Source organism: Apteryx rowi, unplaced genomic scaffold, assembly GCF_003343035.1.
Source record: "Apteryx rowi isolate R43461 unplaced genomic scaffold, aptRow1 scaffold_25, whole genome shotgun sequence".
Classification (NCBI taxonomy): domain Eukaryota; kingdom Metazoa; phylum Chordata; class Aves; order Apterygiformes; family Apterygidae; genus Apteryx; species Apteryx rowi.
The window spans coordinates 3,938,991-3,953,037 of NW_020448863.1; the positions used below are offsets into that span (position 1 = coordinate 3,938,991).

General features: G+C 36.1%; 2 protein-coding genes across 9 annotated transcripts in view; one reads left to right on the forward strand and one right to left on the reverse strand.

Annotated features, from left to right (window-relative positions):
- The first annotated feature begins 80 nt into the window (after window positions 1-80).
- On the forward strand, window positions 81-6,592 carry ETFRF1 (electron transfer flavoprotein regulatory factor 1). Of its 4 annotated transcripts, XM_026066856.1 has the most exons (4): window positions 130-211; window positions 1,011-1,097; window positions 1,198-1,418; window positions 6,427-6,592. In XM_026066856.1, the coding sequence occupies exons 2-3, from the start codon at window positions 1,047-1,049 to the stop codon at window positions 1,411-1,413; spliced, it is 267 nt and encodes an 88-aa protein (XP_025922641.1). In that variant the 5' UTR covers window positions 130-211; window positions 1,011-1,046; the 3' UTR covers window positions 1,414-1,418; window positions 6,427-6,592. The 4 variants fall into 4 exon arrangements, with proteins under 4 accessions (XP_025922639.1, XP_025922641.1, XP_025922638.1 ...); XM_026066854.1 differs by lacking the exon at window positions 6,427-6,592 and having other exon boundaries at window positions 81-166; window positions 1,198-3,298; XM_026066853.1 differs by lacking the exon at window positions 6,427-6,592 and having other exon boundaries at window positions 1,198-3,298.
- KRAS (KRAS proto-oncogene, GTPase) overlaps window positions 3,174-14,047 on the reverse strand; it is a 26,775-nt gene continuing 15,901 nt past the window's right edge. For 2 of the 5 annotated variants that reach the window (XM_026066845.1, XM_026066846.1), the window contains exons 5-6: window positions 11,986-12,109; window positions 6,634-6,748 (exon numbers count right to left, since the gene is read on the reverse strand). In XM_026066845.1, coding sequence (XP_025922630.1) covers window positions 11,990-12,109 — 120 coding nt within the window. In that variant the 3' untranslated portion in view covers window positions 6,634-6,748; window positions 11,986-11,989. Of the gene's footprint in view, window positions 6,749-11,941; window positions 11,943-11,985; window positions 12,110-14,047 lie in introns of all 5 variants that reach the window. The other 3 variants (XM_026066852.1, XM_026066849.1, XM_026066848.1) reach the window with 3 other exon arrangements.

Here is a 14,047-nt window from a genome sequence, read left to right on the forward strand (position 1 = left end):
GCCAATCGCCTACCGCTACCGCCCTCCTCTCCGCCCGCCCCATGGCCGGCCGCTGACCTTTCGGGGCGGGGCCGCGCGGGGCGGGGCGGGGCCGGGCCTCCCGTTACGGCTTTGCCGTAAAGCGAGCTACCAGAGGGGGTTTACGGCACGTCGCGGAGCTGGTGAGGTACTGACCTTCGCACCCCCGCCGGACCCGGGCCCGGTGTCCCCGGTACCGCCCCACGGGACCCCGGGGGCGCCCCGCACGGGGGGGGGGGGGCGGAAGGTGGGTGGCAACAGCAGCAGGCTGCCCAAGGAGCCACGGCCAAATAAACGTTATGAGCCCGCGGCCTGCCCTGCCGCAGGCGCGGGGCTGTTCCTGCGGCACCCGTAAAGCCGCTGCCGAAGGTGCTGTGTACAAGGACTAGGGCCGAGCCCCGTTGCTCCTGTTTATAAAAATGAAAAAATATATATTTAATGCTTAACGCATTTGTTTGCCACTACTGGGAGTGTTTCATAGATGTTTTGCCAGTAGACACTAGTCTTGATTTATAAATGCCCTTAGACGATTTCAAAAAAACACTAAGATTTATGAGAGCAAAAGTTGTAGGAATTCATACAGCTTAGATACATGTATTTATATACATAAATATATATATATATAATCGTATTTCTTCAGCACAGACCAAAGGTAAGTAAGATACCAGGCCAGCAGTAAATAGGTAAGAAAGCAGCAGATGAACAATGCAAAGGTAAACAAGTATCACAGCAGTTGCAAGTTTGGGGAGGTTTCTGATTTTGTATTTGAGATGAGGGCAAAGGGCAGGGTGGAAGAGAAAAAGAAACTAAGTGGAAGCAAAAACTGAAAGAAGCCAAAGGAGAAGACACAAGGTGGAACAAAAAATAACAGAAGATGGAGCAAACTGTAACAATGAGATGAAGTCTAGCCTGAAACTGTAATTGCTATAGAAGATTAGACTGAGATTTACCAACTCCCATAGAAGACTAATGTCAAACTGATTATTCTTTAGGTAACAATCACACAAGAATAAAGAGTTCAGTGAAATATGAGAATGGCCAATTCTTTAAGAGGTGAAGTGTTGAATCTTTACAAAAATGTAAGTGTCCTAAGTGCCACTACCACTTTCCTTAATTAGATAAGAGGMTTTTGCTGTGAACTCAATGTAAAAAAAATCCTTTTTTTCCTTCTTCTTCAAGCTGCTGTACCTTGGAAGGGAATATCCCAAAGGAGCAGACTACTTTAGAAGCCGTTTGAAAGCAGCTTTCCTAAAAAATAAAGATGTGAAAGATCCTGAAAAAATTAAGCAACTAATTGCACGAGGAGAATTTGTTATAAAAGAGTTGGAGGCTTTGTACTATCTCAGAAAATACAGAGCTATGAAACAGCGCTACTACGAGGATGACAATAAATAGCTATGGTATTATTGACTGCATGTGATGATACAAATCAGTAAAGATAAACCAATAAAAGAGCTGTAACTTCAAAGGCAATGAAAAGTACGTGCTTCCAACACATCTAAAGTGCTCACAATTTACAAATTAGGCCTTTACCACCCCTCAAGTGATTGCTTGAAGGATTTGAGAGTTGGGTTTTGTATTATATGGATTATAGACTTCTCAACTCTTTTGTTCCTCTTTAACTGTAACCTGATAAATGAAAATAATTTTATAGGAAGTAGTGGTAATATGATTGTTCTGTTTCATTTCAATGTAGATGCTGAGCAGGTAACTTCTTATATTTACCTGAAGAACTGTATGTTTTAATAATGATTCAAGTTGCTACATTTCTCTTACATAGAAGATTAATCTAGTTTTGAAAGTCTTCCAAGTGTAATGATTCTTTTCCACCATAAATGAGCACTTTCTCAAAAGTAAAGTAAGTTCTTAGATTTTGACTTTATCTGCTTAATATATGAGTCACCTTGGCCAGCTGGCTGAGGCACTGTCTTACTGTATTAAAAAGACACCGCAGGGTCAGGAAGAAGATGAAGTAGAGCAGTAATGTCCTATGTACTTAGACCCTAAAGGCAGTTCTTACTACTCCTGATATCTGATGTTGCATAACTACTGCAGCAGGAATATAAAACAAGATCCTTCCTGTGGGCAAGTGGAACTTCAACCATGGCTGTTAGCTCCACGGCTAACTCTTTGACAACCATGGCTCCACTAGCACAAACTTGTGCAGTAACTGATATTCTGTACACACTATGTATTTTTTTCCCCATAGAGCTAAAGTGACACTGGAGGTAGAACAGAAATAACCTTTGAAATATAAGTAATCAACTCAGTAGAACTGCTGGCAATAGCAAAAGTTTTTACACATTTACGTTCCAGAATAATATCCAAAAAAATTAAAGCAAATTAGATAGTAAACTACCTTGAGATGAAGTATGTGCTTTAGTTTCTAGCACCACACTGATTTGAAAAAGTCTGTCCACATCAAGTGAGCTTATTAACTCCTCTCCAAGATGTTACAGTTTAACCCTATTCTTAATGAATACTTCTGCACACAAAATTTATCTCTGCCTTCTCAATAACTGAGAAAATCTTTTTCCCTCAGGAAAAGCCTAAAAAAAAAAAAAAGCCAAAGTGTAACTTAATAGAGCAGTAACAATTTCACACTTGTTTCTATGAGGACACACTGAGTACTAAAGAGTGTCTTTTGTATTTTCTGGAAGCTTACAGAAGGCATTTTATAGAAGAAAATGTGCAGTTGGGGAATGAATGCAGAATAGCTTTTCAGACTATTTTAACTTGTAGACAAGTTCAAATCAAGTCTGTTATTAGACAAATGAAAACAAGGTTGCCAGGGCATGAATATGAGCTGTTAGTCCCTTAATTCAGGAAAAAGACTATGGTGTACCCAAGCAGCAAGCACCTGTGAATGCGAGGTGCAACCTTGCCTGAAGTGAGGCTCTACTCGTAGCAGTGTGCAGAACACAAATAGCACAGACCAGAAGTGGATCGGTATTACAAAGCATTTCGTCAAAATGCCGCAACCCTTCTAAGAGGAAGGCAAGACCAGTGGGCAAAGACAACAGCTGTATGACTGGCAAGGAGAAGTGCAAGAAATAAACTGAGAACAACTGCTGAACACATGCAATTCATGGACTACTCCATTCCAGAGATGAGCACTAAGCTGCTTGGAGAGAAACGCCAACAGGAACAGAAACTCACAATAACTATTTTTTATTACATTACAATAAATAGGAGCAGTACAGTTTGACAAAAAAATGACAAATTTCAGATCACCTCACAGCACATACTCCTAAAAAACATTAAAATTTTTAAAAACGAACAGTGGTCTTTTTAATTTTAACTTAATGTCTGTCTGGTATGACCAACATTCCTAGGTCACACAACCAAATGGAAAAACTGGATCACACTGCATATGTTCCACATCAAATAAAGCACAATGTACGAAATATGCATGTTTCAGTTTACACTATACAAAAATAGTTAAAATACATTCCAGGTAAACATATTACATTAAGAAATCGTTCTAGTAAGAAGTTGGCACTCAAGAGGAAAAAGCAGAAGTATTTTCAACATGAAAACACAAGACAGTGGAATAAAGAAATGTTAGAAAATATTTTACCATCTATGTAGCTTTATGTAAATTTCACACAAAACGATTTGTTTACGGTTTGATGGTCTTTGAAGGTAATTGTATTGCTTCATTGTATAGATAAAGAGTGGAAGATTATGTATCAATATTTATCCATTACAGAAATCCTGTTATTGTAACAAATTTTATACTGCAAAACTTTTAAGTTAGCAAAAATCTTAGGGCAATGAAACTGGTCAAGAGAATTAAACTTCAGTTTTGAGAAAAAGCAATGACAAAGTTGTTTACCAGTTACATAAAGCTACTGTAAGAAGGTGTTACTCCCTGATACATGGCAACTTAATGTATTAATGTGGTATGTGATTCACATGTTCATTTAGTAGTTACTATCAGAAAAGATAGCATCCAGGTATGTTCTTTAAAAGCATTTCAAGTAGGGAGAGACAGAATAATAATGAAATCAACTTGTGCAAGCTGCAATCCAACATGCTTCACCAAATCTCTACAAACATTAAGACAAAACTGCACAACAGTGGCAAGGATGTGTAATTTCTGAAAGTCAATAAGGGCTAATCTAATAGATTTTGTACTAATTTAATTAGATTGGTAGCTCTATATCATATTTACTGAAAAAACTGTTTTATATGTAGCTTTATATTAGAGCTATATACATCCATATTTGATGATTAAAACATTTCAATTAAATTTGTTTTTCCTAAAAGATTAATTAAATTAGCCTAAGAACTTTCAGACTGGCCCTAATTTTACATGCAGTGCGACTAAGTTACCAAAAAAATCACAAATCTTAAGATTACTTTTGTTTGTTCAAGGTATACTATCCACTTCTGCTACATTCTTCATATACATCAAGAAAGTGTCTAAAATATGGAAATAACCAACTATCTCCAAAATGTTTTAACCTTAGAAGTTGTAAAATATTTTGTGACATTAAGGATTTATTCCTGTTCCTTATTGGTCCTTATGATACAATGTTAGGTTCTCCTATCACCTTCTTTCAGAGTATTTTGTAATCTAAAGAATATCTTTCACATCAAAGCTGTAAGAGGGTTTGTGTGTTGTTGGGGACTTTTGGGGGGGTGGAGGGGAGGAGCAGGGGAAGGCATTCATTTGTTAAATTCTCCCAGCCACAAAGAAATTAAAAGAACATGCAGCAACCCAGACAGTATACTTATTGCTTCCCCTGCCAGCTTTGCAGCTCTCAGAGAGTCACTGCTGTTTTTTTTCTGTAGAAGCAGAAGAATACTTTTCTTATGCAGTTTGCACCTTTGACATCATATAAATGGTCTGAATTACACTGGTATATGAAAATTCTACTGTGTAAAACTCAGAACAAAATTTAGATGTAAAGATTTAGGTATAGCTTAGATTAGGGCATTACTGCTACTCCCTGTTCCAAACTAAAAATTTACCATTCCAGTGTCCTGAACTATGGCTACTTCAGCTTCTTGTGTTTTATCTTTCAGGGTACACAAGAGTCACATTTTCAAATTTTACTCTGCACTTATCTGAGCTAGATGCTAATAAAAAGTGTACCTTCAGGAACTGAGGCCCTAAATAAAACAAACACTGCAGCATTTATAATAAGACAACAGGAACTGGTAACACTGGAGTTACTGGCTCTTATTTTGGTGCAGAGTAACTAATTTACTGCAGTACCAAAAATGAAAGCTTCTGCAAATATTCTGCATTAATTCCAATCAGGAAAAAAAAAAAAGTCACAAAAAACATAGAGAAAGACAACATTAAAATTTTGGTCTAGCTTCATGACAGTCTAGACACTGGAATGCCACTCACCAACTATTTAATCTGTGCAACAAAACTACTATTTCACAAACATCACACAAACAACATTGACTCTGGAAACCATGTTCTATGCTGAACATTTGTGCAAATTCCACAACATTTTTATGGCATAGTGGATTTCCAAATTAATTGCATGAAGCAGCTAAATTCAAGCTCATTCATTCACTGATTTGAGGCTACTATAATTTAAAATTCCTCCCCTGTTTCACACAAAATGGGCATCTGGAAATATACAATGCCACCCTTGGGGGGGGGGAATGATTTTACTGAGCTATATAGTTTAGTAATATTCTGATTTAGTTCTTATGATAAATTCTGGATCCATGTATGAATTAACCTAAGAGTTTGAATTAACTTATCTGTTAAGGCATTCTAGTATTTCTTAGAGACACTAAGGGTAAAATCCTGTACCTGCTGAACTACTTGAAGGTTTGCCACTGGGGGTCAGGAGAGCCAGGATTTCACTGTGGTCTTCAGACAGAAAAAGTTAGTGAAATTCTTAAAGCAATGCATTAACAATAGCAAATCAACCTAATTAGAACTTTTACTTTTTCCATTGCCAGATGTGCATTATTGTCTTTTTTTAATTTTTCTTTTTTTATAGAAAAAATATAGTATTTAAGGAGTGACTGTGACAAATTGCAGTGAAAATTTTTTTGTGAAAGTTATATCTTTACATTCATTAAAGTTGATCTGAAATGCTACAAGACTAGATGCCTAGAAGCAAAAACTACAGGAAGACTATAAAGGCTTCTGGTCTCTCTATATTGCAGTCAGTCTAAAGTGAAAGAAAGTCTGAAATAAGAAAGGCTGAAAGTCTGAATCTCTTTTGCTAACTAGCCCATTTTCTCAACCAGATTTAAAAACTAGAAATATTAAAGGGATATTAGAACGTAGAGAGCATCATTTCATTGTTTTGTTTGCACACAGAACAGAAGTTCACAACTGGTAAGAAAAATAGGAAGTTAGCAACTGTGCATGCACCAAAGAGTCCTAAGAGAGTTCTCAGGTTTTTGTTTTTTTTTTTTCCACAGGCATTGCTAGTTCAAGAACCACCACTCAAAGAATACTGGCACTTAAGAGGAATGAAATTTCCACTGTCATTTAAAACAAGCATTCAGGTAAAGCTAAGAGGATCATGAAAGCAGAAAGTAAAGTAATGCTAAAACAAATGCTAATAATTTAGTGTAATGTACAAAAATTACTTAAGTACGTCTTAAGAATAAGGATAAATTGTATTTACATAATTATACACTTTGTCTTTGTCTTCTTTTTCTTCTTTTTACCATCTTTGCTCATCTTCTCTTTGTGTTTTCTGATTTCTCGAACTAATGTATAGAAGGCATCATCAACACCCTGAAAAGAAACGTACATGAACATATTGAGATCACACTAACAAGACCCATGTGCCCACTAGGGCAAAATCTGTTTTTTCCTGACCTGATCAGGTAAAGCGTGTTCAACCAGGAGTCTGTTTTGCTGCCCGCCAGGACCATTTACACTGTCTGCTCTTTGCTGCCTTTGTAAAGTCCCCTCAGAGGGCCCTGTTTTCTGAGAAGGGCACCTACCTGCCTGCCCTCTTTCTCAGCCATTGGGCTTAGAGCAGCCTCCAGCTGACTTACTGCTCTTGGGTTGAGATAACCCCGTACGTCCAATTCCATTAATAATGTGGTAAGGAAAGAACTCTAGTGTACTGGCCTCTCCTCCATTTAGAAGGGGGCACATGTTGACTCAAACTAGAGAAGTACAGATACCACACATTTAGATTACAAGTATGTGTATTACTAATACTGGATTTCAGAACAATGTTCATTGTTAGCTTTGTTTATGCCATACTAATCTATACAGAGCTTCTAAAAATACAAATATTTGTGTAGCAAGAATTCGCTAGCAAAGAGATAGTTATGATGAATCTACAGATTCAGTTCATTTCTCAGGCACACTGATTTATTAATTACGCCACAGTTTTGTAAATCTCTATATGAGCAAATCAATCCGATCAATTTGTACTGCAATGATAACTTCGTATTTGATAAATCTTTCTAGTCAACTTATATAATCAGAGACATATGGAGCATATTACCTATGAAATATATAATCCACAGTTACTTAAAACTCCACAGTTCCAGTGGTTGCACTACAGAAACAAAAGCTCATGTGTCTTCACACTGAATAGTTTTCACTTTTGGAGGGAAATTATACCTGACAAAATTTGACTCTGGTCAAAACACCTAAAGCCAGCGTATCTAATAGCCTAACATGAATCATGATCAAGCACAGTGTTATAAGGTATATTTTGTAATGATATATTTATGTGGAACAATTTCCTAGCTTTCAGGTTGTTCCAAATACCAAACAAGTTTGCATGTTGTCAGTTAGCACTTTACATTTAATAGCTTGAGAATGGGCAGTTTAAGAAGAAAAAAAAAAAAAATCATTTGGCTAGAGATGAAAAAGGTCCTTTATTCTTCACTGCCTTTCTCCTTATATTGTCTTTTATACACATCAGGAATAGATGTATAATTTTAATTCATCACATTAGCAAACTGCACCACTGTAGAACTGGGTCTGGAAATGTAGCTCAACAACTGAGAGGCAGCTTCCTACCTTTTATCAGCTAGAGAGTTTGCCTTCAAGCTGGCTATAAAAATTAACAGTCTCTTTACTCTTGTACCTACTGAAGAGCATAAATGGAGCTCTAAAAAAAGCACAAAAACAAACAAAAAACCCAAAAATCACCTAACTTAATTCATTACTGTTTTGGTCAAACACCAGATGGTGAAGGCTTAACACTTAAAGTCTGAACAACGGTGAGGTGTTAGATAGCTATCCCCTAGAAAGTAAGTAGTTCTCTCAGTATAATGTAAACTTATAAAAATTTTCACATTCCAATTGCATAAACAAGTTTACAAATAATTGATGTTTCATTGAAGTCTTTAGCAGTCTACGTTATTTATATTTTTTTTTCAGAGAGCTAATACATTTTACCTATAACTTCAGCATTAATGCATAAAGTAAACATGCAACAGTATTTCCACAGGGAAATTGATCTATCTAGAAATAGCGATGGTTTAAAGTGCACCTACTGCAGTAGTCATCTCAGACAGACAACTAGGAGGGAAGTATTAAGAATCAATCACAGCATGCAGAGAAGCAGTTTCATTCTTAGAACGCAAGAATGGCATATATATATATATATATATATATATATATATAAATAAAACAAAACTGAGCAATATTCTCCCACCAGACTGCTCACATTTCCTTACAAAACTACCTTTCAGTACTTCACACTCATCATTATTAAGATGAGTTAGAAAAGTTTTCATTACAAGGACAGTCATTGGCTTTCAGCAGCATTTTCAAATGCGACACTAAAAAATTGCAATTAAAATGTTCAGATGAGCATTCCTCCCTCATTAAACTGTTTCTAAAATAACTAGAGATAAAATAACATACAAAATAATATTCAGAGAATATGATGAGCCTTTAAACAAATATGACTTCACAATTACGGCTGAAATCTTTTATTGTACCTACTAAGGTACAATAATAAATAAATACAGTGTATGTTGCAAAATACTAGGGAATGACTTAGCTTTCATCTTTGCATTTTCACATTTGTAGATCAAGCCTTTAAAACGATGGAATTATGTATTTACTAGTTTGGGTTCTACCATAATTTCTCTTTAACCTAGGTAATGAATAATACGACTTGACATACAGAACTAGTTTTAGAACATTTGTAAATTAGGACTGGAGAGTTCAAAATAAACTGAGATCTTCTTTCACTTTTCATTAGGTGGATGAAATCTTAAAAATGGAATTAGAATAGGGGTAGTGGAGTTGAATGGAAAAGATGCTTCGTTTACAGAAGGTCCCTCAAGGCCTTCAGTGCTGTAAGATCAAAGGCAGTCAACCTTTCTAGTTACCTTTCAGTAACAAAGGGCTGCATGCAGCTGTCCTTCCTCTCTGTAATAACAGAGATATTGTGCACAAGCTTTTGGAAAACATCAGATGTTCTGAACATGTGCTTTAAACTGAGACTTGGGATTGGAAACTCAAAATTCATTGCAAGTGCTCAGTACCTCAGTAAAGGTGCCTTTACTCTGAAATTCAGACAGCGGTTGAGAGCAGGTTGCTGCCTACAGGACAGAGCTTGTTGCAGGCAGCTGTGTTTCCAAAGGGCAACTAAGGAACACAGAGGGAATGGAAAAATCAGAACAACTCTGATGTTGTTCATTCAACAATGAACAGCCTCCTCCTGGCTACAGTTTTTCTTTGGGGCACTTTAAAGTTTTTTTATATAAAAACTTTAATGCTTTCCAGAAAAAGGTCCTTTGAGGGTTCTACATTGAGTTTTAGTAATTTCTATATTTTGTTTTTTATATTTTTTCTTGCTGTTTGGAAATGACAAAATGAGCAAAGTGTGTTAAGCACTTTCTGCATTACAGCATAACAGCAAAAGGAGTTAACCTCTTGGAAAGCATCAGCAGTTAATGGTAGTCTGGGTAGCAAAAGTTTTCAGTTACCTTGTAAAAGTTTAACATAACTAAGAAGGCATCCCATCAGCAGCAAAAAGATAAACTGAATATTCCAAGAAACAGCAAAACACTTTGAACCATCGAATGTGATTACCTCCGATAAGAAAGGAAAAATAATAATAATAGAGTATTTTTGAAGGGTCAAATATCAGATAAAAGACTTGCATCGTTAGGTGTTGCTCTTCTTAGCTCATCTGCTGTACATTAGATTCACCTAGAATACATATCTTCTTACTGAATAGAAAGTAAGACAAGCCAGATTCTTTTAAAAGCCAAATTTCTTATGCCACTAGAATCACTGAAACACTATCACACTACTACTATACAACAAGTATTTTTGAATATGCTTTCTCCAGCTTAACCTCCTATTTATACCTTGAAGGTATTTATGCAGAATTCACTTTTGTTTGAAGACAAATATTTTCTGTCCTGAGCAGACACTCTTGAAGTTCTAGATAGAGAGGCTTATATCCAAGACTGTTTTTTGAATAGAAAAAGAATGGAAAAAGAAACAGTATCTAATGTTGACAAAAAACCTTCCCCTGATCTGGGAAAAATAAGAGAAAGTAATATTTCTCCAGAAAGCAGGTTGAGAGAGTGTGTATCTTGGCTGGGCTATTGAAAAGATGTTTCCACCAAAAAATAAAGTAAAATGACATTCCCACCATGCCATTCGCTGTCTCCCAAGCAAGTCCACAGGAAGAAAAGGCAGACAGAATTGAAGAGTTTAAACGTCCTAGCAGGACAGAAAGAAAATCTTCAGCCTACTTTGAGGTATACAAATGAATGCTACCCTCACTCCCCACTATCAGAATTAGTCAAGGAAATGAAAAGTTATTTACTAAGGGCAAAAGAACATGCTTTCCCATAGAAAGAAGGGCTCAAAGAACAAGCTCAAACTATTAACAAGGGGGGGGGGGAGGGAAAGAAAGAGTAGCAACACTTTAAACTGTCACATAAAAAGAAAAGATACTTCACATCATGGCTGTATTAGTAAGGTCTAGTAAGACAGCAAGAAGTGGCAGAGTCAGTTTTCAGAAGGATACTTTAAAGAGGCTTATGCAATTTAATTCATATTACCCTCATCAAGAGGGATCTTGCCAAGCTGCTGCTGTTTTTAAGACAATTTGGACCCCCCCCCCAAAAAAAAAAAAAAAAAGTATCTGGATAAAACACTGTGGGGAACTTCCTAACTGAAGCTTCCAGTTTCCTGCAAAGGAAAGCTCTGATACCAAACACTATCACAAAATGTATCTTTTAAGCAAAAAAGCTAAAGAATTAGAGCAATCACTCATAACTAAAAAACTGAGAATATAGTGAGCCTGAGCAGATCTAGCAAAAATTGATAAGAAATAAAATTTCTCTTCTCCCTCCCCAGAAAGAGGGATAAAACTCTTACTATTGAAATATTCCTACAACTGTGGTAGTCTCTTTAGGATACAAGCCAAATTCTGCTACCTTTCTGCAAGATGTTCTAAAGTGAGCAAGAAAAAAAAAAAAAAAACCTTAAAAAGCAAACAGGTTTGGGGGGGGGGGGTTGGCAGAGGGAAATCCCAGATCCTCCTCCTTGCCAATATGAAGAGTAACAACCCACTTTCTGGACTGTTGCAGTCAGAGGTCAAGAATTAAGGGATAGTAATATATGCAAGGAGCTATTTTGATGGTTTGTTCAAAAAGCACTAGAAATAACTTAGATTAGCACTTCTATATCGCAGTTTCTTCATTTCTTCTCTCTCTTCTTATTCTTAGAGTGGAATACATTGATACAAAAGTCTACTTGTGACCTACAGACTTCCTGTTAAGCTATTTGTCAAAAAGCAGTAAAACAAAGCAGATCCATATTACTATACAACTTAGGTGTTTGCTAGTAGTAGTTATTCAGGACTAGTATACTGAAATCTGATTGGTTTTATATTTTTAATTATGTAATTGGTTAAACATAAAATATCTGATTTGAAAGACACTGTCAATCAGCTTTATTTGGCAAGTGATTTGTAAAACTTACCCTATTAAATTATGAAACTTACACTATTACATTACAAAACTTACCCTGTTACATTACAAGGCATTTTTTAATTTTCACGCACCCTGGAGTCTTTTCTTCTTTGCTGATTTTTTTCACTCTGTACTGTCGAATCTCTCGCACCAATGTATAAAAAGCATCCTCCACTCTCTGCATTGTAAAACACAACTCCTTAAAAACTGCTTCATTAACAGTTGTGATGTATTGGGACACCCATGGCAGGGGAAAAAAGAAACACTGAAATTATGAGCTTTACTTGAGGGAAGTATATGGATCTCCATGTGGTCAAGAGAGAGGCTGTGTCCATACTGAGTCCAGAGATTAAAAAAAAAAATCCTGTCTGTTAGAACAATTCAAAAAATTGGAAGAAAACTCTCAAAGATGTCATGGAATAAGCTGCAGGACCTGCCTTCTCAGCTGATGAAATTTCTTTCTTACATAAATTCAGTCTTGTATTTAAGGTAAAGTTCGAGGTTTATTCCAGTACTCAATTTTGTCAAGCAAATACTTTTTTTCCTCTCAGTTATATATTTATGATGCTGGGCTTGCACATTTGTTGCTTGATAAATACTTAATGCAAGCAACTGAGACACACCCCAAAAAGTTATGGATGACCAATTTCTGTGAATACCTATACTCAGGCCCTCTTTTTTTTTTTTTTTCCTTCTGTGAAAGATAATACTTGGACAAAACATAATGAGAACCATTTTTTCCATTGCATACCTTGCAGAAAGTAATACAGCTTGTATTTCTGAATCTTTTCAGATTTTTATAGGCATGAATGTATTTTCCAGGCACTACACCTTACTAGACTGGTAACTAGGGGTGTATATATAAACATATACAATTAGCCACTTGTTTTCATTTCTTAGCCAAACTGAGACCCTGTTACCGCTTGGACAGGCAAAGTAAAATAAGCCTTTCTATGTCCTGTTCTTTAAATCAGCAAGGAGTGCCTCCTTTGCAAAATCTTTATAACAAACTTATAAAGTATAAAAAAAGTCCATATCAGGTAGTGTCATAAGAAGTAACAGAGAAATATGTGCTTCTAAGATTAATAAATTTGGGACAATATTTTTTTGAAGCTATTTAAAGAGTGAGCACTATTCTAACTAGTTTTAGAACAAAGGATATTTGATTCATTGTAAAGTATTTTTAAGAAACCTCTCTTCCCGTGTATTATATTTCATAGCAACTTTCAAGAGTAATTCTACTTCATTACTCTAATGTAATTATAGAAGTTACTTTTACATGTAGAAAAAGCAACGAGTTCATTACTGAGCACAGTTTAGAGCTTGGTTCCTATCAACATACAAAACACTTAACTATTCTCTCTGGGCCAGACTCAAACAACTGCTAGGGTCCCTTAATAACACTTAGTAAGCGCAAACAGTTTGTGAAGTTCTAACGCTTAAGTACAAACAGTCTGTGAAGTTCTGCAGCTCAGATTTTTCTCCAGTTAAGGAGAGCTCTCCAAGTATTCCTGGGCTGACACAAAGCTATATTCTTTACTCTCTGATCTCACACCTTCCCTTTTTGCAGCTGTGTGTTTAGGCCACTTTGAGATAATATACCTTAAGCATTAAAAGAAAAAAAAAAAAGGATGAAGACAGATGATATGTTTATGCAAATATAAGACAAAGAGGTACAGCATCAGCTTTAAGTTGTTTTAAACTGATTACATCCATGCATAAACTCAGCAAAAAATTTAGATAAATATGTGAGGATGCTATTGTTGTAGCAAGATGCAAAACGGTTAGCTGCAGCTTTTGAAGGAGTTAGCAAAATCTCTTCTTTGCCTTCTTGTTAATCTCCTCACTTGTCTCCCCAGTCAGATCCAAAACAGGGTTGTTAATTTAACACATATTCATTATTTGGAAATAAAAGTGTAGTAGACTGGAGATCAAGGAAAATAGTATGACTGTTTAAGCCCCAAAACTTTTATATCACGAAATGCACAATCGGGGCTTCTTTTGGGCAAATTTTCTGTAAATTATCTCTAAAGTTCATCTTCATATTATGAACCTAACAACAAAAATAGCTAACATTTACTGGTTCAGTTAATAGGACATTTTGCTTGATCTAAGC